This window comes from Lutjanus erythropterus, chromosome 13 (assembly GCF_056507025.1).
Source record: "Lutjanus erythropterus isolate fLutEry1 chromosome 13, fLutEry1.hap2, whole genome shotgun sequence".
NCBI classification, from domain to species: domain Eukaryota; kingdom Metazoa; phylum Chordata; class Actinopteri; order Lutjaniformes; family Lutjanidae; genus Lutjanus; species Lutjanus erythropterus.
In genome coordinates, this window is record NC_139329.1 from 14071896 (window position 1) to 14096355 (window position 24460).

General features: G+C 38.6%; 1 protein-coding gene across 3 annotated transcripts in view; it reads left to right on the forward strand.

Annotated features, from left to right (window-relative positions):
* Window positions 1-24460, forward strand: part of LOC146316303 (SITS-binding protein) — a 31210-nt gene that overhangs the window by 1961 nt on the left and 4789 nt on the right. For 2 of the 3 annotated variants that reach the window (XM_084734973.1, XM_084734974.1), the window contains 7 exons: window positions 2521-2692; window positions 16465-16672; window positions 16892-17042; window positions 21494-21691; window positions 22685-22953; window positions 23073-23209; window positions 24247-24368. In XM_084734973.1, coding sequence (XP_084591099.1) covers window positions 2521-2692; window positions 16465-16672; window positions 16892-17042; window positions 21494-21691; window positions 22685-22953; window positions 23073-23209; window positions 24247-24368 — 1257 coding nt within the window. The remainder of the gene's footprint in view (window positions 1-2520; window positions 2693-16464; window positions 16673-16891; window positions 17043-21493; window positions 21692-22684; window positions 22954-23072; window positions 23210-24246; window positions 24369-24460) is intronic. The other variant, XM_084734975.1, reaches the window with a different exon arrangement.

The window sequence follows — 24460 nt, forward strand, 5'->3', positions numbered from 1 at the left end:
GTACTTTCCCCCCTCAGCTTAATTATCAAAGGCATTTAACTATTGGGATGTTTGGGGAGGTTAATCTGTCCCCACTGGAACATTCCTCGCCATAACTCCCTGTCATGTGGCGCGACCGCTCGCAGAAAATCTTTCCAAACTTTAAGTAGCCTTTATTTTTTTTCTAATTTCCCAAATCCTGCCCGGTGCCTCTCAGGTGACCACTTGGCACCTGTTCTCAAGCTCGGATTTGCTGACATCCATGAAAAAACGAACTCCCGGTTTGCGCATTTGTGCCCCACGCGTAAAGACGCTTTGAGGAAAGGCGAGCTTTCTCTTAGAAACACTCTGTCATTCAATCCCTGCATGGGATGCTTTCTGAGACAGTCTCAAGTACCAGCTCTGTGCCCCGCATTTCTGCACTAAAGTAACAGTGACTTACACTGAACGATAAATAATAGATTTATGCATACCTTAAGACATCAGGAACACAAAACGAGAGTCCTGGAAACATTCAAATTAAAGTTCAAATTCACCCAGTCAGATAGGCGGACATTAAAAGGAAAAATTTAAATCCTTTAATATTTTCTCAGTTTAAAAGTCAGTTCATCATTCACACAAAGAAATTACAGCCACAGCTGTTCCTGTTGTTGGAGCTGCTTTGTTCCAATAATGGCACTAAGACAATATGTGACAGTGTTCCCACTGAATGTATTTAACACTGGGTGTAGTGGGATAGTGACTGAATTCAATACTACGACTTATCTTTGAAGTGTACTAGACATTCTCGTTTTCATCATATACGTTTTCTTCAAACTATTACTGTCTCAGGAGAGTTTTAACTCTCAAACAAAGGATGCTGGGAAGTCTGCTAATATGCTGATCATGTTTCTTTAAAAACGTATTTTAATTAATTGACTGAACTCTGTGCAGTGCATTCATTCAACTCATCATTTCATGCTAAAAGACTCAAAGTTAGAAGAACTCATGTTTATAAGTTTTTAAGTGTTCTCAAAAATACTACATTTTTTTTAAGTTTAATTAAACTGAATAAATAAAATGCTTGTTAATGACTTATGAGAGAATTATTCAAATTTCTGTATGTTTTTTTACAGTCAGACATTAAAATGTAGATTCATCTTTATTTTTAAGTCTGCTCAAATCATTTGAGCAGACTTCACTTTTTAAATACTCACTAAATATTGGAGGTGGCTTGGATGTGTGTTTGAGGGTGCTGAATGCATAACTTAGCATAAATGTACACGTTTTATTTATCCAAGTTAATTAAACATACAATTTCTAGTACTATTTTCAGAACACCTCAGAATTCATAAACAAGAGTTCTTCTGACTTTGAGTGTTTTGATTTGAAATGATGAGCTGAATGAATGTACTGTGCAGAGTTAAGTCAACTTATTAAATTAAGTTTCTAAAGAAACATGATCAGCATATTAGCAGACGTCCCAGCATGCATTGTTTGAGATTTAAAACTCCAATGAGACTGTACTTTCTTATAACTTGAAGAAAACACATATGATGAAAACCTGCTTTGTCTCTAATATATTTTAACTCATAGTTGCTTCTTGTCACAATAATGAAAACACTGTTTTATTATTGAATTAACATTAAAATGTGATAAATTCACTCAGAGCAATTACACATACTGCAGTGCAAATGCTCGAACAAAGCAGCTCCAACAGGGACATCTGCAGCTTTAGGTTCTTTGTCTGAGCTGAAGAACTGACTCTTCAAACTAAGAAAATGCAAAAATAAATCAAATTTGTTTGTAATGTTCATCAGCATGACTAAAGAGTTGTTTGCAATTAAATATCTTAAGCTTATTGAACATGTTTTCTAAAGTGCAATTGAATTCAATCAAGTGTATTTGAGTTGAAAATTTGAATTGTTTTGAATCATTGCAAAATTACTTCAACCTGACTTTTCAAATTTAGTCAACTTAAAATTTTAAGGCAGCCCAGACATGAACTTTTATAACCTACAACAAAGAGTTACTTTTGCATTGTGCATAAAAACACAAATTCATTGCATTTCCTTCTGCCCATTAACAGTCTTAAATATCAGCCCTACCACTCAGTCTTTTTTATATATGTTTCTTTTGCATATTTAATTTTTCCAGTCAGCATCAATTTCATACAGCTTCCGTCTCTCTGTCCTCATGAATGTACACTAGGGCTGTCATGATATCAGATTTTTACGATATGATTACTGTGTCCAAAAGGATTCACAATAACAGTATTACCGCAATATGTATAGAACATTTAGAAAACAAAATATTGCTAACAGTCAAATTCTTGGTGTATTGTGAGTTTTGCCTCTTTCTTGGAAAATGAATAACACTTAAATATGAGTGCAGGGAGGTGGAGAGCGAGTCTGTAACCATAACTGTACAATAGTGTACAAAAATTGCAACTACACTACACATTATCATATGCACACTATTAGTACTATTAACATTATATAAATATTTCCTTATGTGTCCTCTCTCACACTGATTTGGTTTGTGTGTGTGTGCATGCCTCAGGACTGCTTCTCCATGACCAACGTGTCATGGTACGGCGGCGCAAGTGTCCGGGGTCAGACCTGGCCGATCAACGATCAGAACGCCACCACGCAGCCCTTCACTGTGAGTGATCTTAAGGATAATCCCTCGGGCTTCGGCTCTGCCCTGGAACGTTACTTCCTGGGCTCATCAGGTGAGAGGTCACTGTTGGGATGAAGCATTTGTATCCACTGGTGGAAACTCATCTCATTTGCAAAAGTGGAGTTATAGTTCTTCTTCACACCTACGTCTGTTACATCAAGACCTTTTCAAATCTTTAAAATGACACAGGCACAGCTGTTTTTTCCTCTCTTGTCATTGGTGCAAAGTTAGCACAAGGCCTTGGGAAATAAGACCCCACATCAGCGGATATAATGTGTGGCGTGAATCCCAGGGCGTGAGGGAAGCCCTGTGGATGTTGTTGTTTTCTTACCACCCCTCCACCCCACCACACCCCCCATGTTTGTTTGTGTTTGAGCTGAGAAAAACGGTCTGACCGTCTCCAAGAACCAGCATCCACAAAACACACACCACCACTGACTGGATAGGACGTCTGTCCCACAAATAGAGTGTAACACAATACTGTCTGTGGCATCTCGGTTTATTAATTTAGAGATTAAACTACAAAGGGAAGTAAACCACCTTTAGCATCTTAAATTAACTCTTAGGGATACCGAGGTAATTGCCTTTTGTTTCTATTAAAAGGGAAGTTTGGATGAGGGCCCTGCTGACTCTTATAACTCACCAGGTTATTTTGGGGGTGTTAGATTTTATCCTGGGGGCAAAGGGAGGAGGCAGGGAGCACTTGCGGATGTGAATGGTTAATGTAACTGATGAGGGATGTGTGGTGTGTGTGTGTGTACATGTGTGGTAGCGGGTATAGCATTAACCTCAGGGACTTTGCCCTCAAGCTGTCTTTGGAGTTGGAGCTGCAGCTCAAACTAACCAACCTTTATTCTTAAAAAGATTTGACATCAATATGATGTTAATGATCAGACCAGCAGCACTGAAGTCGACCAATTTTACATGCACACTACAACATATACTTCTGTCTGTTTAGTATGTTTACCACATATGTTTTATACTACACATCACTTTAATGCCAGTATCTGGCCCAACAATGACAAAAAAAGCTTGTCTTGTCACCAAGATACGTATGTTAGTCAGCTAACACCTAACTGCCAATATAGCTCAATTAGCTGTGACTCAGCCCCATGGTTGGACCCAAACCCAGCAAAAAGAACACCTTGGTATTGTATTCCCTGTCATCAAAATGGCCAACATTTGTCCAGTTGTTTTACAGGAAATAAGTAAGCAATAACCCATAGATATAAGGAGCTAGATAGTGTAGGCAAAGATGGCGCCTATTCAGTCCAATGAGAATTGCTCGCCTGGCGCATAAGCGAAAAAAGTTTTTTAGCCTCTGAGTTTACTTCCTTGTTATACGACCCACTGAATATGCGCAGTAGTGTTTCCCCCTTTGCCCCGTCCACTAATTTCTATTCGGCCCATAGATTTTATATTTTGTTGACGTCACATATTTTTAAATTGCTTTTTCTCAGCTTGTGGGAAGTTTTACAAACATGAAAATTCCATGGATCAAAAATGCAAGATGTCCTGTCAACAGTTTTACAGACATCTCTTTTGTAATGGTGGCTTATGGGGGTTAAATGCTTTTTTGGGAAAAACTATCTCAGTGTGAGTCTATGCAATATTCCCGCTGGTCATTTTATGGAAACTTTAAAGTACTAACCAGTGTATCAGTGATGTGATACAATCATCTCTTATGATTTATTGATTGTTAGCAATGGTCTTGCACACATTCATTCACATACTGACAGAGACAAATGCACACATGCATGTGCGCACAGACCCATACACATTTTGGGATGTTATGTAACACAGTGGCAGGCTTAACAAGACAGTCACATGACTTAAATCCCTTTTCCACCTTATGAGAGGACGGCGGGTAATTATCAGGACCCTGTAACCCTTTGTTTCTCTGTTCAGCTTTGCTCAGAAGAAAAAAGCACACACAGATGAGATGAGATCCCAATGAGAACAACTGTTTGAACGTTGCCAAGTAACCACTCACAGACACATACTGTACTAGCCCCAAACATAGCAAACTGATGCTCAGCAATGACAACGATGCCTATTGGAGCATTAAAGGTATATTTAACATGATATCTTGCTTTAAAGTTCAAGGATGTCTTTGTTGTGCACATGTACACATTTGCCTCAGAGAGAATCACAACTGAAGACGTATGGAAATTTGGACTTGGCTTGTTTCTTATTTAGGAATGAGCAGAAATGATTACTGAGAAATGAATTTTGATGAAGTTGGACAGGGTAGATGTGCATCAGGTCACGTTCTTTCCCTCATGCACGGAGCACAAGTTAAAAAATTAAAGACACTTACAATGTAGGCTGCCATGCTTCAGACTTTGCTATGGCATGTTTTTGAACACTGGAGGGACTAGGTAACAATCACATACAATCCAATGATGCACAGCTGTGTAGAGCTGCAGTGATTAGTTGATTATTTTCTTAGTTGATCAAAAGAAAATTAGTTGCCATTTTTTATGTATTAATTAATTCACTCATTTTTCAATCAAAAATGTCAAACATTTGCTGTTTCTTGCTTCTCAAATGAAACAATCTGCTGCTTTTCTTTTTCTTTTTTGATAGTAAATGAAGACTGTTTTGGTTGTTGGTTGGACAAAAGAATTTGAGGATGTAACTGTAAATTAATATTTTTCACTTTGTTTGCTAATGTGCTAAAAGATTATTGCAAAAACAATCGGTGGATAATTACTGTAAGCTGCAGTTCTAACTCCTCAGACACACGTGGAATAGCAAAAAGGTGTACACACCTTTGATACTCCAACAGTAACTTATATACTGTATGTAACATGCTTGTCTGTTTCATTCTCATTATTATTTCTTATTCAGTAGAAACATCTGGATGTAAAATAATAATGCAGCTGAAGTTCAATTATGGCAGAGTTAACTATTACTGGTATCTTTAAGATCTTGATTGATGCCCTCATTTCAGGCCTTGATGTATGTTCCATTTTCAGTCTCTTTTTATGTAATGTACATTGTAATTAAGCACATCAGACCCCCTCATTACTTTGAATGAATTATCCTGTATAAGCGGCACCAGGCTCCTGCAAAACAAGCATCTGTGTTCTTGTGCACATCAGACTAGTTGGTTATCAAATCCAGACAGTGAGAGCTTGGCGAAACACTGGACACAGACTTTCATGAAAAGTTGAAACACAAGTTATTTGTCCTCTCTACCTAATTCACCTCAGCGCCGCCATTATTTCTACTTACCTTCAACCAAAAACATCAGAATATCAAACAGCATTTTCCATCTTATTCTGTCAAACTGCTCTGACAAATGTTCTACCTGAAGCATCACATTTTAAATTACAATAGTGCGGCTGTGACGAGCAGCAGGATGTAGTAGAGTCATAACTGTGTTATTGTTGTGGTTAATAGTGGTGGGACAGGAAACAATTATAGCAGTTTTTATGGAGAAAAAAATCCACAGTTATGTGTGGATAGTAAACAGGATCATTATGGGAAACTGTGAGTTTATGCAACCGTGTGAAGGCTTAATCAGATTATTGATTTCTTCCTAGTTTTGGCAGCAAAATGCTATTATTTTTGCATGTAAACCAACCAAATCTAATTGAATGCAGAACTAAAAATCACTTCCAGCACATATAATAAAGACAGCATGCAAAATTAATCTTTATATATCGACTTTAGAAAATTTATGATCATATTTCGTGCCAATTGTTGTGTTTCCAAGTAAAATTGCACAAAAACCAACTGGGCTTTAAATATGAAAATGAAAGTTAATATATTTGCTGTATATTTGTACTTGAGACTCTGCAACTCTCAGTGAATTAATTTCTTCTCTGCTGTGGGGTTGTTTGAGGTACTTACAGTCTTATCTACAGTGTATTACTACAGTGGATGTCTGTTAGCGCACCTCCAAATAGGAGCTGTAGACAAAAAGTACAACTAAAGGTATTTTAGCCACTTAAACTAATATTGAGTTCTACAGGGGTATCTCTTTTAAGTTATATTTCTAATAATTTCACCGTTTTACTTTGCTGTCAGACAGCCTTTTCTGGCAGGAAACTGCTGTTATGTAAGCCAAATAACACTCTCTTTCTACCAATCAAATTCCATAGGTGAAACCAGTCTTTTACCTCATCGAACACGGGACTTGCTGGTCTGCCACTGCCTCACTTTTCTTGGCTTGTTTGTATTTTTGTATGACTTCAGAGTTTTAAATGCATAGGTTTGATTCACCAAAGTACACAATGACACAAACAAACTAACAGACTGAGGCAGTGCCAGACTAGTAACACCCATGTTCTGTGAGGTAAAATTACTGATTTTGCTTATGGAGTTTGGTCGTTTTGCAAAGAGTGATATTTGGCTTTAATAACAGCCAAGTAAGTACCTCATATAACCTTACATTAAATCACCCCAACTACCCCTTTGAAAAGATTAAAGTAGCTGGATGTACCTATTTGACACTGATCATTAACAAACACAATTTTAATTTATGCACTCGACTGTGCTTTTCACCAATAGAGTCTAAAAATGATGCATCCACTGAACTCAGTTTTATTCCTATGAGTTTATGCGACTAAGCTGACTTTGAGTTGTGTGAAAAAAGAACTGCAGTATGTTTGTTTTCCTCGAAACAGATTCACGACAGGCAGCGCTCCAGTGGTAATAAAACAATAAAAGAGTCACCACATGTCTTGACCAATTTTTTTTTATTTATTTATAATTAATAGACTGACAAATCTGCGTCTCGGCATAAAGCCTTCATCAGAGCTACGATGCCGCCTTTTTTCCCGAATCTGCTCTCTGGAAAACAAACATGCTGCAGTATTAGTGCAGCGTGTAGTTTAGTGATATCAGGCTTCACAGCTGCGTGAACCCACTGACCGTTAGCAAAATTTTTGTCGTACATGTGAGCCGTTGTGTGTGCATGGGACCTGTCTTCACTGACTCTAGTTAGTCATAGGAGCACATTATAAATGTGGCCGGCAATACGGTGCTGTGACTGACGTTACTAACTTGAGAAGACTCCAGGGGACGCTTAAAGAGCAAAGACAGACAGACTCAAACACAGAATGACAAAATGACTGCATACATGTACGGTAACGGTTGATATTAAACAGACTGAAGAGGAGAGAACAGCAACATAAAGAAGAGGTAGAAAAGTGAAGCAGAGAGACGGGAGAAAAGATATATGCAACCGTGCAGCAGAGTGACATTTGAGAGTGTTGCCAACTGGAGGAACTTGTCATAGCCCCACCTGTCTTTATCCATACAAAAACAACTGGGCTACTAAGAACAGATTAGATATCACTGAAGCCACATCCTGCACTACAAACATAAGAAAGAAGAGGTTGTATCAAAGCTTTACGGGCTCATTTCTACATTTACTCAACTGGAAGGTCTGAAAAGGAGGCTGCATATGTGTTTTATTTTTAAATTTAAAAAGTTAGTGTCCAGGCTACTTTAAAATTTTAAGTTGACTGAATCTGTAATGATTCAAAGCAAATTAAGTTTTCTAGTCAAATTCAATTGATATGAATTAAATTGCTTCTGAGAAAACATGGCTGATAAGTTGAACCAACAACTGTTCAGTCAAAAACAGTTTGTTAACTTTTAATTAACTGAGTCAACACTAACCTTTATCGTGGTCTGTAGCGTTTTCATTACTGCTCTGTGTCCATGTCCTAAAATAACAAATTAAACAAATTGAAGATGCACCAGCAGTTCATTTTGTTAATTTAAATATATGCCTTAATTATTGCTTACAGTGTCTATTTAGGGTCAGTATTTCAAATAAAATCAACTTTAATGAAATAAAGGTAATGAAATGATTTAGTTGACATATGTATCGATATTTTCTCAATAATTTATTTAATTTTCTTCATTAAACAGCTTAAATGTATTTCTTTTTTTTTTTTATCAATTTAAATTTACTGAATTAAATAAGACTGTTGTTAGTAGAGCACTATAGAACAATATATTCACAAATTCAGTTTAAGTTTTAGTTCTGGCTACTTAAAGTACATTAATCTGACAAGTAGAAGTGATGGCTATTTTACATTTTAAAAAATGTTAGTAGCTAAATAATGGTCATTTCAGAGCTTCCCAACATTTTTGTCAGGTTTGTGATTATTATGTGGAAATATGATAATAATGACAAACTGTTAACAGGGCAGTCAGAACACTGCAGAATAAAAAGGGAACAGACACATGAAGGTTTTTTTTCAATGCAGGGACAAACAATTTGAGAGAGAGAGAGACAGAGAGAGAGAGAGATGATTGTATTTATCTGAATAATTATATGAAATTCTGCATCATCCTACTTGGGGCATTAACAGACAGTGAGCAGCTTTTTTGTTTTATAATTGAGGATGAAAAATAGGTAGAGCCAAACAAATATATTGGTTGGCTGATATCGGCCTATCGCAGCTTTATTGATCTATATGTCTTTGTTTTGACACAACATAATGCAGATGTGTTTTTTTTTTAGTTTTATAGGCAGTATTTTATATATGTTTGACCATTTTCTGAATTCTTAATTGATTATAACATTTTAATGAATTAATATTTCTATTTGCCTTTGTTTTTTTTTTAAATCAAATTTATATTTATTTATAATTATTAAAAATACTGGTGAAAGTTTACTTCTTCAATGACCTGATGTCATGTTGGATAATAACGTTTTTTGTTAACATGTTAAAAGTCCTGCCTCCATCACATATCTTTGTTACAAGTGTTCGATGAGCTCATTTGCAATATCAGCCAATATATTGATACCAGAAACAATTTTTTTGCTCCCAAATATCATTAACGGCTTTAGCCCCAAAAATCCAGTATAGGTCGAACCCTAAAAATGAGAGTGGAAAACTTCTCTCACTATTTTGATATGAGCATTATTCATCCTCAGTGAGCCTCATTCTTTCAAAGTCCATATGCAGACATACTGTATGTTTACATGACACAAATAACTTGGCTCACATCGAAGTTCCCTCCACTCATCATTACAGATAAGGTCTTGGAGATATCTTATTTGTTTTCACAGCACAGCGATGTAATAAATGAGAGTGCGATAGCTCTAACTTTGACATCACCTCGCTGTCATGCACTCCCAAAAAGTCATTTATCTTGTGTCTCTTCATATCTGCCTTTGTTTGGTGCTCTCCTTTACAAAGTCAGCATGAAAGATAAGCATCAGATTAAATTTCTGCAAGATTCAAAGGACTCAACGACTCCTTAACATGTTAGACCTCCCACTGTATGCATGCACACATACCGTATATGTATAAATGTGGATGCACATAACCTCTCTCTCCCTCTCTTTTTGTCTCTGATCTCTCCATTGTTCATATTAACATTATTTTTTTCTCCCCTCCAGCTCAGTATCTCCCACCCCTTTTTCTTTATTTCTATCTCTGACTCAATCTTTCCATGTGGGATCCAAAGAAATGATACTTTACTGCTCCTGCTCATTTGTTGTTCGGTCTCTCAGAGAGACCCGGCCAAGCTCAACAGACAGATAGGGATAAAAGTTATATAACTGTCATGGGTTTTGATTTCTTTTCTTTTTTATTTTTTTGTTTCAGATAATGATACTTAATCAGCTTTATTTGATACAAATAAGGAGAACAAGAAGCAAAACAGTGAGCAAAGGCAAAGGAAGCAAATAACCACGAACAAAATAATAGACAAGATTTCATTGTTACTCAACAATGCAAGTCCAAAACATCCACTGAAAGAAACTTTTAAAATGCTTACTTTTTTTCTTTTGGAAGGGGCTCACAACACAAGGCAACCAGAGTTTGCTTTCACCATCTGCTAATGAAGACCATTAGATGCTTCCGCAAAAAAATAGTAAGTGGAAGTGAAGTCTTTTTTTTGTCAACTGACACCTCAAAACCCTTTAAAGGAAAATATGTAATATATTTACTGTTCTAAATCATAAAAAGATGATCGTATGTCATCAGAGGTAAAATGCCAACAAGTTTCCAATTAAAATTTCCATTACGGTCCAGATCATCGTTGTTCACCCATTTCGTGTTAATTAGAGTTCAAATTAATGCACAAAGTGTCTGTTTATGAGAAATTGTTAATAATCTTTTAGAAGGAGTAGATGGTTATAACAGTTTAATTGAGCAATATGTTAATGGAGTCTGGCAGACAGTGAGACACGCAGTCACTGAACTCCAACTACAGGGTGTGTATTTTCAGAGCAGTGGGCTTTTGTTTTCAGGATAACAAGCTGAACTTTACATTGACAGACAACTGACGGTTATAAACAGCTGATCAGCTTACAGTGTAGGACTCATCGTTGCTTGTTATTGTCAACGTTTAATGTTGCGCTTGTGTAGGTTCAGCACCCCTGCAGCCTGCAGGCAACCTGCCTGAGCCTTGAATCTGGGGAGGAGGCACTTCAACCATAGATTCTTTATCAAATAGGCTTCAATCTATTTAATATGACACCTGTGGCTCCAACTTGCTATTTGGATGGCAGTACTGATTTTTGAATGCTAGGGTTGTCCGTATTGGTCCTTCAGATGCACAAAATTTTAGTGCTACCAACACTTTTAATCATGTCAATTTGCTCAAGCAAGGTTTAGCACCAAACTTTAATGGTCAACATAGTGAGTGAAAAGCTTGTTGTCTTCTCTCTGATTAGCTTCTGCTTGTGTATATCTTTAGCATTTCCTTGTCTTTATGCCAACTCAAGATCACTGAGTCATACGTATACAGAGCTAAATGCTCAGAATATTCAGCCCACATGTAGAAGGAAAACACGCAGGCCAAAAACACTCACCCATGTTACTCAATAGGTCACTAGGAGGTCCCCGGGCAGCTGCCCTGAAGCCTCGACCCTCTCGGACAAGTAAGAGGTGAAACACTTTAACAATGACTCACTTAGCCAGCTGAAGCTTTGTTAAAAGCAAGCTGTCATCTCCTGCATGAGAGCGCTACTGTATGAAAATCATCCCACAGCATTTTCCACAGTCCATCTCCTACCTAATAGTTTCCATCTTCATTTTAAAAAGTCCCTCTCTGCAGCATAGAGGGACTTTTTAAAATGAAGATTGATGCAACAGAATCTGATGTAATTAATTACAGTACGTATCAGTTTGTTCACAGACTTCTTCATAAACTCAACATGTAATCAGTCTGTGGTTGCTCAGGTCAGTTCTGTTTCCTTTCTGAAATACTGATCTACCTTTTATAAATGAGCTGGAAAAAAATTGTTGTTTCAGCAAGCATTTTTCTCATGAAATCAATCAAAGTCTGGCAATTAAGTTGTCTGAAAATGTTAGAGCTGAACTACTTTAATAGTGTGCAAGCTTCACCAGCTGAGACTGAAGTAAAAAAAAAAAAAAGGATTAAGGGAAAGAAAAGAATTTTATATTAAATCAAAGTATTTGAATGTTGGATCTTCTTGTCCAATCAGGACACATCGTTACTTATGATATTTGTACAGAACACAGCGTCTCACACTTGAAACAATAAAACTGATTGATGAGAGAAATAGAGCAGAGAAAGTCTCTTTAGTGTTTCATTATTTTTTCAATAAGTGGAATTGGAAATTTACTACCATGGCAAAATCCCAGTTTTGTGGCCATCAATTTCTTGAGGTTGGGCACAGAAACGAAGTTTCCATTGTTAAGGAAATGCATGCCTGAACACACACACACTTAAACGCACACATGCACACACATAGTTAGCGTTTGAATACATCTTTTATAACCCCAGTCAAGTCTGTAAGTGTGCACAGGTGTCATAAATAACAGTATAAATATGACAGGTAAAGGATTGCAGCCCATCTGGTCCGCAGCAGCAGAGAGTCAGGCGGCAGTGTTTTCCTCCAGACCAGCCACTCTCCGACGGCCTAGACGCCACATTAAAACCTTCCTGACCCATCAGAAGGTGCCTGGGGTCACCTCCGCTACCACCTCCAAACGCTCCACTCAGACTGGGCGAGAGGAAGTGCAGAACCTTTATGGCTCCTATAAGCCCTGCTCTGTTTTTCTTGGAAGTCTACGGTTTCCCATTAAAGAAAGTGTGTGTGAATGTGCGTGAGAATGCACGCATGTGTGTGAAGAGGCGAATCCAAGGTTGCTTGATTTGTGTGTTCACTCAGCAGCTGTAAAACTGAGGCATGTGTGTGTCAGAACATTCAAATATGCCCAATAAACTTCATTCATTTTTACCTTTGCCTATCTGGTGCTTTGAAGGTGAGCAGATACGCTTTCTCGGGCATATAATTTTGCTTTTGAGAGCTAGTGGAAAATATTTCGGGGGAAGCTTTGAGTGTTTAAGGAATTGTTCTAAAAATAGGGTCCCCCCTCGCTTCCCCTTCAACTCCTGGGCACCCCACCTTGGCTGTAACTCAAGGCCTTAAACCTGCTTCACTTTCTTTAAATAACACTTATTGATTCCTGCTCCCGTCTGGTACATGCATTTACCGTAGATATTATTCAGTCAAACATGAGTGTCTGGGTTGTATGAAGCTCTGCACTTGTATAATCAGGGTCAGAAGTTCATTTTCAGTCAGGAGTTCCCCCATACCAAAAATGCAAATGTAAACTGCTTTCTGTATAAACACATAAGACAAGATTTAATATTTAACATTCAAATCTGCACGTGTAATCAAAGATGGAATAAAAGGTGCAGCTGTTTTTGACCAGATTGTCCCATTTCCTCGAGGCCCTGCAGTGTCATTTCCCATAAAAGTTACATATGACTCAAGAAGTCATGCTTGCAAACCTAAACTCCACTTTCCACACTGTGTGCACTTTGGTGAAACACACTGTTTGCAGCCTGCTGTATCTGCACATCATTCTACAAGGCTGCTCGGTGTCTGGTGTACTCTGGTCGCCTCTATTTCCACTGCCTGCATTCCACTTCCATCCTTCCATAAAGCTATAACATTTTCTCCTCTGCCCTACTTTCTACGACACTGTATGTGCAAATTATTGACATGCACAGTTTGTGGCACCTTTGCTTTATTAAATATTCACTTTATAATAACCATCATTAGTAAATGGGAAATTGATAACTGATTAAACTTTAGTTAATAGTTTTTTTTTACTGTTAACAACCATTCAAATAATGTTATATCTGTTTTATATGCCATTTATAAAGCAATTGAAAAGTTTTATCAGTTTATCAGCTGCAACTTTATAATGACCATACATAGATACACATAGATGCGTAACGTAACGTAACAAAATGTAAAATAATGTAATGCAACATAATGTAACATAACATAGTGTAATAACATAATGCAATGTAAAACAATGCAATGTAAATGCAACGTAACATAGCATGTAACATAGCATAACATAATAAAATGTAACATAATGTAATGCAACATAATGTAACAACATAATGTAACGCAATGTAACGTAATGAATCCAACGGAATGAATGTAATATATATAGACAATGTAGACATTACAATGTAAGAACGTAAGGCTCAATTGTGACTCTCTAATAGCTTCCAATGTTTATAGACAGTTTGCAAGAAAATTATTAACAATTTAAGTGTTACAAATGTCTTGTCCATCCCTCTGTCACCTTATCATTAACAAATACTTAAAATTGTGTGTGAACAGCGAAATAACTATAAATTTAAGTCAAATTAATTGTCAATTTTCCATTTATTAATGATGGTTATTATTAAGTGTTTCAAAAAAAATCATTTTATTCCTTGCGGTTTAAATATGTAATGGTGTTTCCTAGCAAAATTCTACATCTGCCATTTTCTGCCATTATGAATCTATAACAAGCAGTTCGGTGGTGACCTAATACCATGTGGGCAGCAGCTGAGTAGTTACCAGTATCTCTTTGACATTATCCGTTGCAAACACGTGAGAATTACCCTGAGGTTGAAGGCCCTTCGCTAGGCTTTATGCAGCACTTGAATACTGATCTCTGAAACTATTAATCTGATTATAAACCGGTACATGAGTATCCTGCCTGCTCCTGGTCCCCCACATGAGAACAGTAAGCCCATTGAAACCAGAGAGGGTGGCTGAGGCGAGCCAAGCTCTCAGCCCCAGGTTCTCAGACTGTCGGCCTGCTTTAGAAATACGTCTTGCACCCTAATCTGGCTCCGAAATCCCAAATCTCAAATTTGAGCAAGTTGTGCAAAAACTGGAGCAAGGAGGGCCCCAGGGTCAGACTCTGGGTTGTGGCTGGGTTCTGCTGACCTGAGATGGGACAGACCCGCAGCAGAGCAGACAGGAGAGGAAGGTAGTTAAAGCTGAGAGGGAGAAGGTGGGAGTCAGGACGGGTGAGAAGTGGTGAGGATAGGGGGTAGGGGTAACTTGAGAGGGATGAGGCATTCCTTGCAGGGCAGCTACATCTGCGGACACAATTATCTGCTTCACATAATCTTATCATTTCACACGGCCTCTGATAGGATGTATATGCATACAGTAAAATAAGGAAGTCCCTTTGATATTTTTTAGAAGGCTAAAGTTGACTAATTACAGCTGGTGTCACAAATAGGAAATAGGAGATGTCAACAAACATTTGATGTTTAAACAGATACTCATCATCACTTTTCTTACTCAACATAAATGCAAATACTACACTTTTTTGTTTTTGATCCCATTTTTCATGAGTTGAAGTAAACGGTCTGATAATTATTCCATGCACACAAAAAGGATATTTCTCAGAAATTTTGTTCACAAAGTTGTTACAGTGTGAATTACTGAGCACTGCTACTTTGCAGGTGTGCTTTGGATTGGTCACAATAAGGTTCAATCAATCAGAGGCAGAGTAGCCTCCATTATGACTTTGCCCTCCTGGGATGGATTATCTTGGCAAAGGAGAAGTCCTCACCAACAAGGGTTGTGAACAGAATTTGAGAGAAATAAACCTTCACTATGCACAGAAGAGTTCTGAGATTTTTTTCTTCACCTTGTGAAAAATGGGAGCAAAAACAAAAGTGTTCAGTTTATATTTCTGTTGAGTATATATCAAAAGTCAAGATGAGTATCTGTTTATCCCAGGAGGGCAATGTCATGGCCCGGCCTACTCTGCCTCTGATTGGCTGTCCTTACATTTCATTGTTTGGGTTGGTTAGGTTTAGGCATGAGGGGTGACTGTTTAAGGTTAGAGTAAGAGTATCAGGTTAGGCTAATCAGATGCAGAGTAGGACGGGAAATGACTTTGCCCTCCTGGGGAAAGAAATGGCATCTGTAGCCCTTTGCAATATAGCCATAGTTCAGGGCTTAATAAATGTTTTTCTTTCATGATAAAATGCACATTTTAGAGTGACCTTTTATTATGACCAGCACAAGGCATACCTGTGTAATAATCATGCTAATTTGTGAACAGACTTTAAGAGAAATAAACTTTTTGTGCACACAAGAAGTCTTAGATCTTTTATTTCAACTCGTGCACAACGGGAGCAAAAACAAAGGTGCTGTGTTTTATATTTTCATTGAGATCCTGTCACTGGGGTAAAGAGTAACTTACCCACTCAGAAGTTGCCAGCAGTCCCAGGGTAAACTCATCTAACTGCAGGCTGCCATATCTCATTCTGGGGGGGTGTTTTTCTCACATCAGAGTGGAGCAATATCAGCTGACACAGCCCACACTCTACCTCCCACAACACTCCATCCGTCACGCTCATCCTGGTCTCAGTAACACTCACGCACTATGTCATATAAGAGGAATCTGCAGTGGACTGTTTCACCTTATATCTCTCTGAAGTGAAACATTATATTATCGGTGTATCTGATTCTCTGAAACGACAGTAATGAATTTCTGACAAGCATGATGTAATGAACTAATGTCCTGTGCCTTCTCCTGTCTGCTTCCCACCATGCAGGTGTTGCAGTCCTTGTATCCCCTGATATTCCCCTGCAGCTCGGAGTGGACAGCAGACAGCAGTTCTGCCTGCAGTCCCTGCCCAGTATGGAGCGTCTCCCTTTACAGTACACTGTGTGTGTGGCCCACAACGTGAAAGCTGCTCACCAGGAAGCTGTGCAACAACTCTCCCAGCACAGCAGGGAGCTGCCCAACATGAAGGCGCTGTGGTTAGTTCAGTTTAGATTCAGATTAGTGGAGATGAGGATTTCCCTGCCTCATTTCCTTGTCAGCTGTGGCTGTCATAATACTGGTTAAGTCAAGCAGTGGTGCGTCTATGGATTCAGTGAGCGCTGACTGAAACTTTGTGGACATTTAGTCATAAATTAAAATCCATCCAGGTTTCTCAGAGCAGCAGGTTCTATATGATCCCTCTGTGTGTCCTATAGGCTGCCTTTCTGGAAGCTGCTCGCTAATGTGGACTCAGGGCCGAAGGTGGAGAGGGAGCTGAGGACCTTCTCTAATCGTCTGAGGAGACACCAGCTGGGGGAGGGAGTCATCAGCCTCAATGAACATTCCACCACCCTCCTCTCTGATATGGTACGTGCTCCTAATGCCGACTGTACTGCACTGTACTGTCTCTACCACCGGCTTCAAAATGTTTAGCAGACCTGAGAATTTTTCCCAGCCTTGCCCTGGACACACAGACAATTTCACCTGGTTAAGACAAAACTCAAAGAGGATCATTTTTTAATATAAGATTAAATCAGAGTGAGGACGGCAATCATGAATTTCAACTACTAACTTTACTTTCATTTTTTTGAGCACTTGTACTTATATGGCACAGGATTTGGGAACAATTTAAACTGAATATTCGAAGAAGCAGAAACCCCTTTTTGATTTAATGTCTGCTATTAATAATGCACTTAACATAAACGATTAAAAAAGTAACTAACGAGTACTTTTTAGCACCAGTGGTTTTACTTATAGTCAAGTAATGTTTCACTAATGTAACAGTACTTTTACTTGAGTACAGATTTTAGCATCCCATTTTTAATTCCTGCAGTTTGTTAACTGTCTCTAACAAATCAAAGAACAAAAATTAAAAAAAAAATAATAATAATAAGGAATATTTACAACATATATACATTTACTATATGTACAACATGGTATCCTGCTATTATGTGTATCCCTTTTGGAAAAAGTGGTATTTGATTCATCCACTTTTTAAAAACACTTTCTTAAAGAGATAGTTCATTCAAAAAGGAAAATTCAGTCATTATCTACTCACCCCTGTGCCACAGAATCCTGCTGGTTTCACAGGAAAATAGTGCTGTAGAATCTCCCAAACAATGGAAGTGAATGGTGACCAGTTTTCAAACATCAAAAAACAAACAAGCAAATAAACTAAAACTAAAAATAATGCATACTGCTTGTCTGACATAATCCAAGTCTCCGAAAGTCCCAAGATGCTGTTCACTTGCACATACACTGTCACACCACACACACCCAGTTCAGACTGTGTGCATGTGCATGCGAACGTCTCACGCTTGGCGTGTTTGGGCTTTAGCAGTATGGGCATTTTATTATTTTCTTTTTTTTTTTTCAGTCGTTTTTTCTGTTTGAAAACTGGTCACTATTCACTTAAATTGTTTGGGAGATTTGACAATGGTGTTTTCCCGTGAAACTCCAGCAGTGTTTTGTGGACAAAAAAACTGAACCTGACTTTCCATCGACATGAAGATGGGTAGATAATGAATAAATTTTCATTTTTTGGTGAACTATCCCTTTAAAGACAATGCTGCAGCATGTTGCACATAAATAGAAAAACAGTACTCAAGGCATTTTCAGTTTTTACAATATTTCCTCCCATCCCAGAAGATAAAGTAAGTCAGGCTAACCATAGTTCAGGTTATTGCAGCAGCATAGAGAGTCCCACGCTTAAAATGTAAGGCCAGTAATTAGGACATATATACACAGGAACATGTATGTAACACCCATATCTAAGTATACATACATTCATAAATAGGCGCTGGGTGCCGAACAGGCTGGCAGGCAGCAGATCAAAATAACTGATTAATGGCAGCCAGTGGGAATAAAATCTATCAGAAGAGCCTCTAATGGAACATTAAGAAAGGTTCATCCTCTCTTCATTCAGCAAGTATGTGTCATGTAGCTGAAGACTCTTAAATCCTCCACTTTGACCATCTGGGCTGCAAGGCTGGTGACGGTTCATAGGTCAGAGGCTCAGAGCTGGTCAGGGACAGAGATGAAAGCGCTTTCCTAAGTGGATCTCCAGAGTGCTGGAGACAGGCGGGGAGCAAAGGAGGGAGAACAGGTTCATGGAAATGTCAAAATGTAGAGAAAAAAAAAAAGACAGGTTAGAGCTTCATGTTAAAAAATGTTTCCTGGAGTGCAGGCCACGCTATCTGCAGCAGGACCTCTTATGAATTATGTCCTGAAGTTTGCAAATGTGATATATCCTGCTCACCTAATATGTTTCAGGTTTTTTAAACACGTTCAGCTAAGATTTGGTCCACTTTTGGTGTGTTAATACAAAATGACAGGTGATATTCCACTGTTCTTTGCACGCTGATGTTTGTTATTGTTTCACATTTATCCTGTTACTTTCCTTGAATGTTACTGGGAACTGCCTGGAAACCACCAGGACCACAGTGAAGTGGATCTAAGTCAATACCTGGTGGTCTTCCATCACAAAACAAATATAGCAAAGAGAAGACAAACAGAGATCTCAAGTTGCTCTGAGTGTGGTAACTGTGGGATGGCAAAGAATTGAATGTGTTGAGATTAGAAGGGGTTTCAGCCAAGACTAACTCAAGGAGGTGATCCTGACGCTATCTTGATGCTGTGATCTGACCTGGACCATCCGAGACATTGAACTCAGCAGTCTCATTATATTTGTACACGATGCTTACAGTCCGCTCTCATTACCAGGTCAGAAGGTGTGAAAAGATAAAAAGGAATTAGAAGAATAACACGTATCAGTTGATGGAAGCCATTTCGTGAACAAGAGTTTCCCTTACACACGATCTTAAGATTTCTGGTACATCAAAGATATTAAACACCAGTTTTGCTGGCTCTGTGTCACACAGTTCCCTCCATAAATGCCATAAAGAATCAGCCCAGCATACAGTGCTGTATGGAAACTTATTGAACTTGACGTTGTCCATGAAGTGTTCGGCTCTACAGAAGTGTGACTGGCAACAATGATCCCCTGTAAAAAAAAAAAAAAAAAAAACCCAAAAAACTCAGCTTCTCTTTCACTCCACTTTTACAAGTATTCATAAATTATCAGTCACAATGCAACCTTTCTTTTCCAGTTTCCGTATTAGTTGAGAATGACTCGCTGGCCTTGGAAAATTTGCGTTAATTATAAGTTTGCCATGTTTCTAAAGGTATTCCTGAGACCCTTATATACTGCAGCTTTTCATGAACCTTGTTCAAAAAGGAAAAGAACAGAAGTTAACATATGCTTTAGCCTTGTTTGTGTCAATTTTTAAACACTATATTTATTGGATTTTGGCATTAAAAGAACATACAACTATTAACATAGTAAACATCCTGCTTCCCCCAACCTCAACATCAAATATTCAGGCCTTAGTATGACCCTGTAGTTTTGCAATTTTGACATATTGTTTCTAACATTGTAACAACATTACTGCAACATTACAGTCACAGCGTTACCATTAAATAGGTTGCTGCAACATTGCTACAATGTTACATGTCCTGCAGTGACTTTGTGTTAGCAGGGAAAGAGAAGGAATTAGGAAAATCACAAATATACATGTATTTATATATTAGAATAAAGGAATACATAAAACATATATATAATATTATTAAGAGTTATGGTATTTTTTACAGTGCAGTTTTTCTTACTAAGTAATTAAGACTGATTACTTTGCAGGAATTGCATAAAAGTGTCACACATGTTGATCGAGGGTGCTGCCACTTTGTGTTTTTAGTATTTTGGCAAGTATGTAAAATACACATTCAAATCAAGGGGGAAAAGCAGAACAAGAGACAGATCAGTAGAAAAAAGACATTACATAATATGTGCTAATCTATCTTTTCTTCCCACAGCAGGTTCACCTCCTGCGGTCAATCTTTGTGTTCTTAAAAGGTTTTGCTCCACAGTTATGTAATCTGAAATCTCTGCTTGACTTCACCATGTAAAGTCCAGAGGATTATAATGTATGTTAATGGTTCTGACAGAGGTCATATTGTCACAGCTACTAGCTTGCAAGGAGTAAGTCTATCCAGCATGTTAGTCAAGCCGGGTACAAGATCATTTGTAGATTTGTGTAATATGAAACTTGGAATATAAGTTGCAAACTTCTAATTTCTATGTATGACAGTTAATACAATATTGCAAGTACTGCATAACAACCTTACAAGACATGTAAGATTTATGATGAATAATTAAAACAAAACAAAACAAAAAAGTATCAAAATGTCTGAAAAGGCTGGATATATGTTACATAGACCCATAGCAGCAGAACCGAAATGTCATGCATTTAATTTATACTTAACTTTTACAATTATGTTGTGGGAGAAAAATGCAAAAGTTGTCACTTCCATGAGTAGATCATAGCATAAGACAGTGGTTCCCAACCCGGGGAGCTGACCCCCCAGGGGGTGCAGAGGCACTACAGAGTGAGCATAGATGAGCATGGGGGAAATAAACAAAGGTTAATGCATATGATTTAAGAAGGAAAAATAAACAAACGAGAATTTGCTGATGCCATCATGCTGACCTTTACTTCACTAAGATTCAACTTTTGAATCCATTTTTATCATTTGCCTCCCCAGTTACTGTTAATGATTGATAAAAAAAAACTGTGGGTTGGGGGAGACGTGAACTTTTTTCAGTTTTTGAAAGGGGGGCATGTCAGAAAAAGTTTGGGAGCCACTGGCATAAGACATGTAAGTCCTATAAGACAAACAATAAATATAAAACATTGTTGGTAAAGTGCTGACTTTTCAGGACTATTATCACGGTGATCACGTTGTATCTGTCTGCTTCCCTGCAGGACCATGACTACCTCAACAGCAGGAAAAGGGGGATGTCCAAGAGACTGACCAGGGACCTCCCACTTGTCAAGCTTCTTAACATTTCCATCACCTTGTCCCCTTTCCTGGGCGTGGACACCACGCAGTTCCACACCTCCCTCATGGACGGCACTGAGGCCTACTGGCTCAGTCTCCCCTCAGCCCCTCAGGGACAGCTGGTGAGACCTGAGTGGAGCGCACTCACCATCCTGTACAGCACTTAGGCGTGTTCACACAGTCCTCTGCATTGACGTGGGGTGGTATGATGTATTTATTCATAGTCAGTGTATTACCTACAGTCGAGGCCTGTCGACACGCCCCCAGTTTAGGGAATCAGAGAGGACCACCAGGATGGAAGCTAAGCAGTGAACTGCTGTGGACAGGGTCAGAAGCAAAACATATTTTAGCCTCTTAAAAATGGTCCACCTTTTAAAATAAATATCGGTTGCTGATCTACCACTGCCTCAATCTGTTAGCATGTTTGTGTTATCGTGTGACTTTGGTGAAACACTGAAGTCACACAGTAACATAAACACACTAACAGGTTGAGGCAGCAGTAGACTAGCAACTCCCCTGTTCTGCGAGATGAAATGACTGATTTCACCTGTGGAGTTCAGTTGGTTTGCAGAGAGCAATATTTGACTTATGTTAACAGTGGTTGCTAAAATATGCTTTTTGTTGCTGTTGTCCATAACAGTTCTTTGCTTGGCTTCCATGCTTGTCTGCTTCTCCAACTATGGGCGTGCCAACCAGCATCTACTGTTGGTAATACTCTGGATATCAATGAGCAACTCATACAGCGATACTAGAAATAATACAAACTATCCCTTTAACTTCATTTGACTTCATTCTGATTGTTGTTGTGGTCTACTTTGTCACTGATCCATTCACCAAAAACATATTCCATGAACTTTCCTCAACTTCTCAACTTATGAGAACACTCTATTCTTTGTAAAAAGAAACAGACACAGAGGTTTTTCCAAAGTGGACTCTTTCCATCTGCCTTGCAGCTTGTCTCCATTCACTTGTTGCAGTTTGATAAAAGGCAGAGCAGTGTGAACAGACTCTAATCCAGAAAATCTATTAGTGCAACAGCAGAGGCACCATGGTTCATTCAATTAATTACCAAAATAGAAAATGATAGTAGGTCTAAAATAAACTTTGCCCTTTAGATCCCTGTGATGAGTCAGTGGCGAGGAAAGTTCTGTGTAAAGCTGAACATCACCAACCCAGGAGCGGTGAGCTGGTTCCTAGACAGAGTGGGGTCCCTGCAGGCCCATTTGGGGATGGAGTATGTCATGCTGGAGGGGGGCGAAGGGAATGTGTTTGAGGAGCAAGCCCTGCGGCCGCCGCAGGCTCTCGGTGGAGACAAGTACATCAGCCTGCTGGCGGATCTGGCCACGCGGATAGGAGACTCCACCATCGTGACAGCAGGGACACGGTAACACCCTCTTGTTTGTAATCTCTATCAACTGTAATTTTGACCCCAAACCAACTGTCATTGTCTGCTTGTCTTTTTAAAGCGTGCTTGTGCTTATTATGATGCTATTTGTGTCTCAGGTCGAGCCACAAGCCTCTGTTTGTGAGGATGACCCCCTTGCAGTCCGACTGGAGCCCAATGGGACTGAAGGGCATCATTCCCTCCCTACTGCACCACACTCTGCTGGGATACAACTTCCTCATTCCTGATGCAGTAGGTAATACCACAGCCTATGGGTCACTTTTCTCACCTCTTACAGTGCATTACAGTACTTGATATTTTGCACAAGCCTTCACTGTTTCACAGACAAAGAACATATCTGATCTTCTAATCTTCGGCTCAAAAATGAAGTGTATTCCTGTCATATTCCAAATTCCTGTGATGGTGGATCACAGCTGATGTCTGCAAGAAAACTATGTACTCTGAAGTAGAGAAAACAGAGAGCTGTCAGTACTACAGACAGAAAGATGACCTGATATAATTTTTACTCAGACTTTCATGAAACCTGGGTGACAGGATTGTAGAAGAATCGTGCCACTTTCTCATTTCCTTAAATCACTATTTTATTATATAAACATATAAATGAATACATTTGTTGAGGGTTTTTTTATTAGTTTATCATGTATCTTGATAGAACCAAGTTGAACTGGATCTGTTCCAGTCTGGGTCTTCAGACAAACTCACTGCCAGTCGTTCTCAGAAAGACTTTTGGCATTTGTGACTGACATTGAAGACTGATGACGGCACTGTGGTGCCTGAGACATATCAGTTACTAAACAACTTTTTCTGAAGTTAGCTTCATTTTATGGCTACATTCATATTCTCAACAGTATATATGTAACAAATAACGTGTGTCTAGCATTTTTAGATATTTTAATATGGAAATGTTTAATATTATAGTGTGAATGACCAGTTGTTTGGTGTGTTGTCTAGTGTAATCACTCAGTTGTTAAGTTTATGCTCCTTGATGACTGTTAAAGTAGAAAAAAAACTCTGTGAAAGTTAATAGAAACAATCTTTATGTATGTTTTGTTCAGTCTTTGCAGCCGGTCTTGAGGTTTGTCTAGCCTTTGTCTGGAGTTTTAATATGTTTTACTCTGTTTAGCTCACATGTTGTCATCCTGGTTATATTTTCTACCAATTTCAAGGGCCACAGGAAGAAAACAGTTTAATTTCTGACCTGTTCAACTAATGTTTCTTCTTTTTACTTCTTCTTTCTTTTCTTTGCCTCTGCCTCTTTCTCTCTCCCCACAGGTGGCTCTTTGTCCGGAGACCTGGTCACAGATGAGGAGTTGTTCATCCGTTGGCTGGAAATCACAGCTTTTCTCCCTGTTATCAGCTTTCACACACCACCCTGGGTCTGCGGAGAGGACCGGGTATACAACCAGAATTTGATCAGAAAAACACAGACCAGTTAGAGCATCTCAGTCACACACTCTTACCCAGCAAGGCTTCCCAATTTAATGCC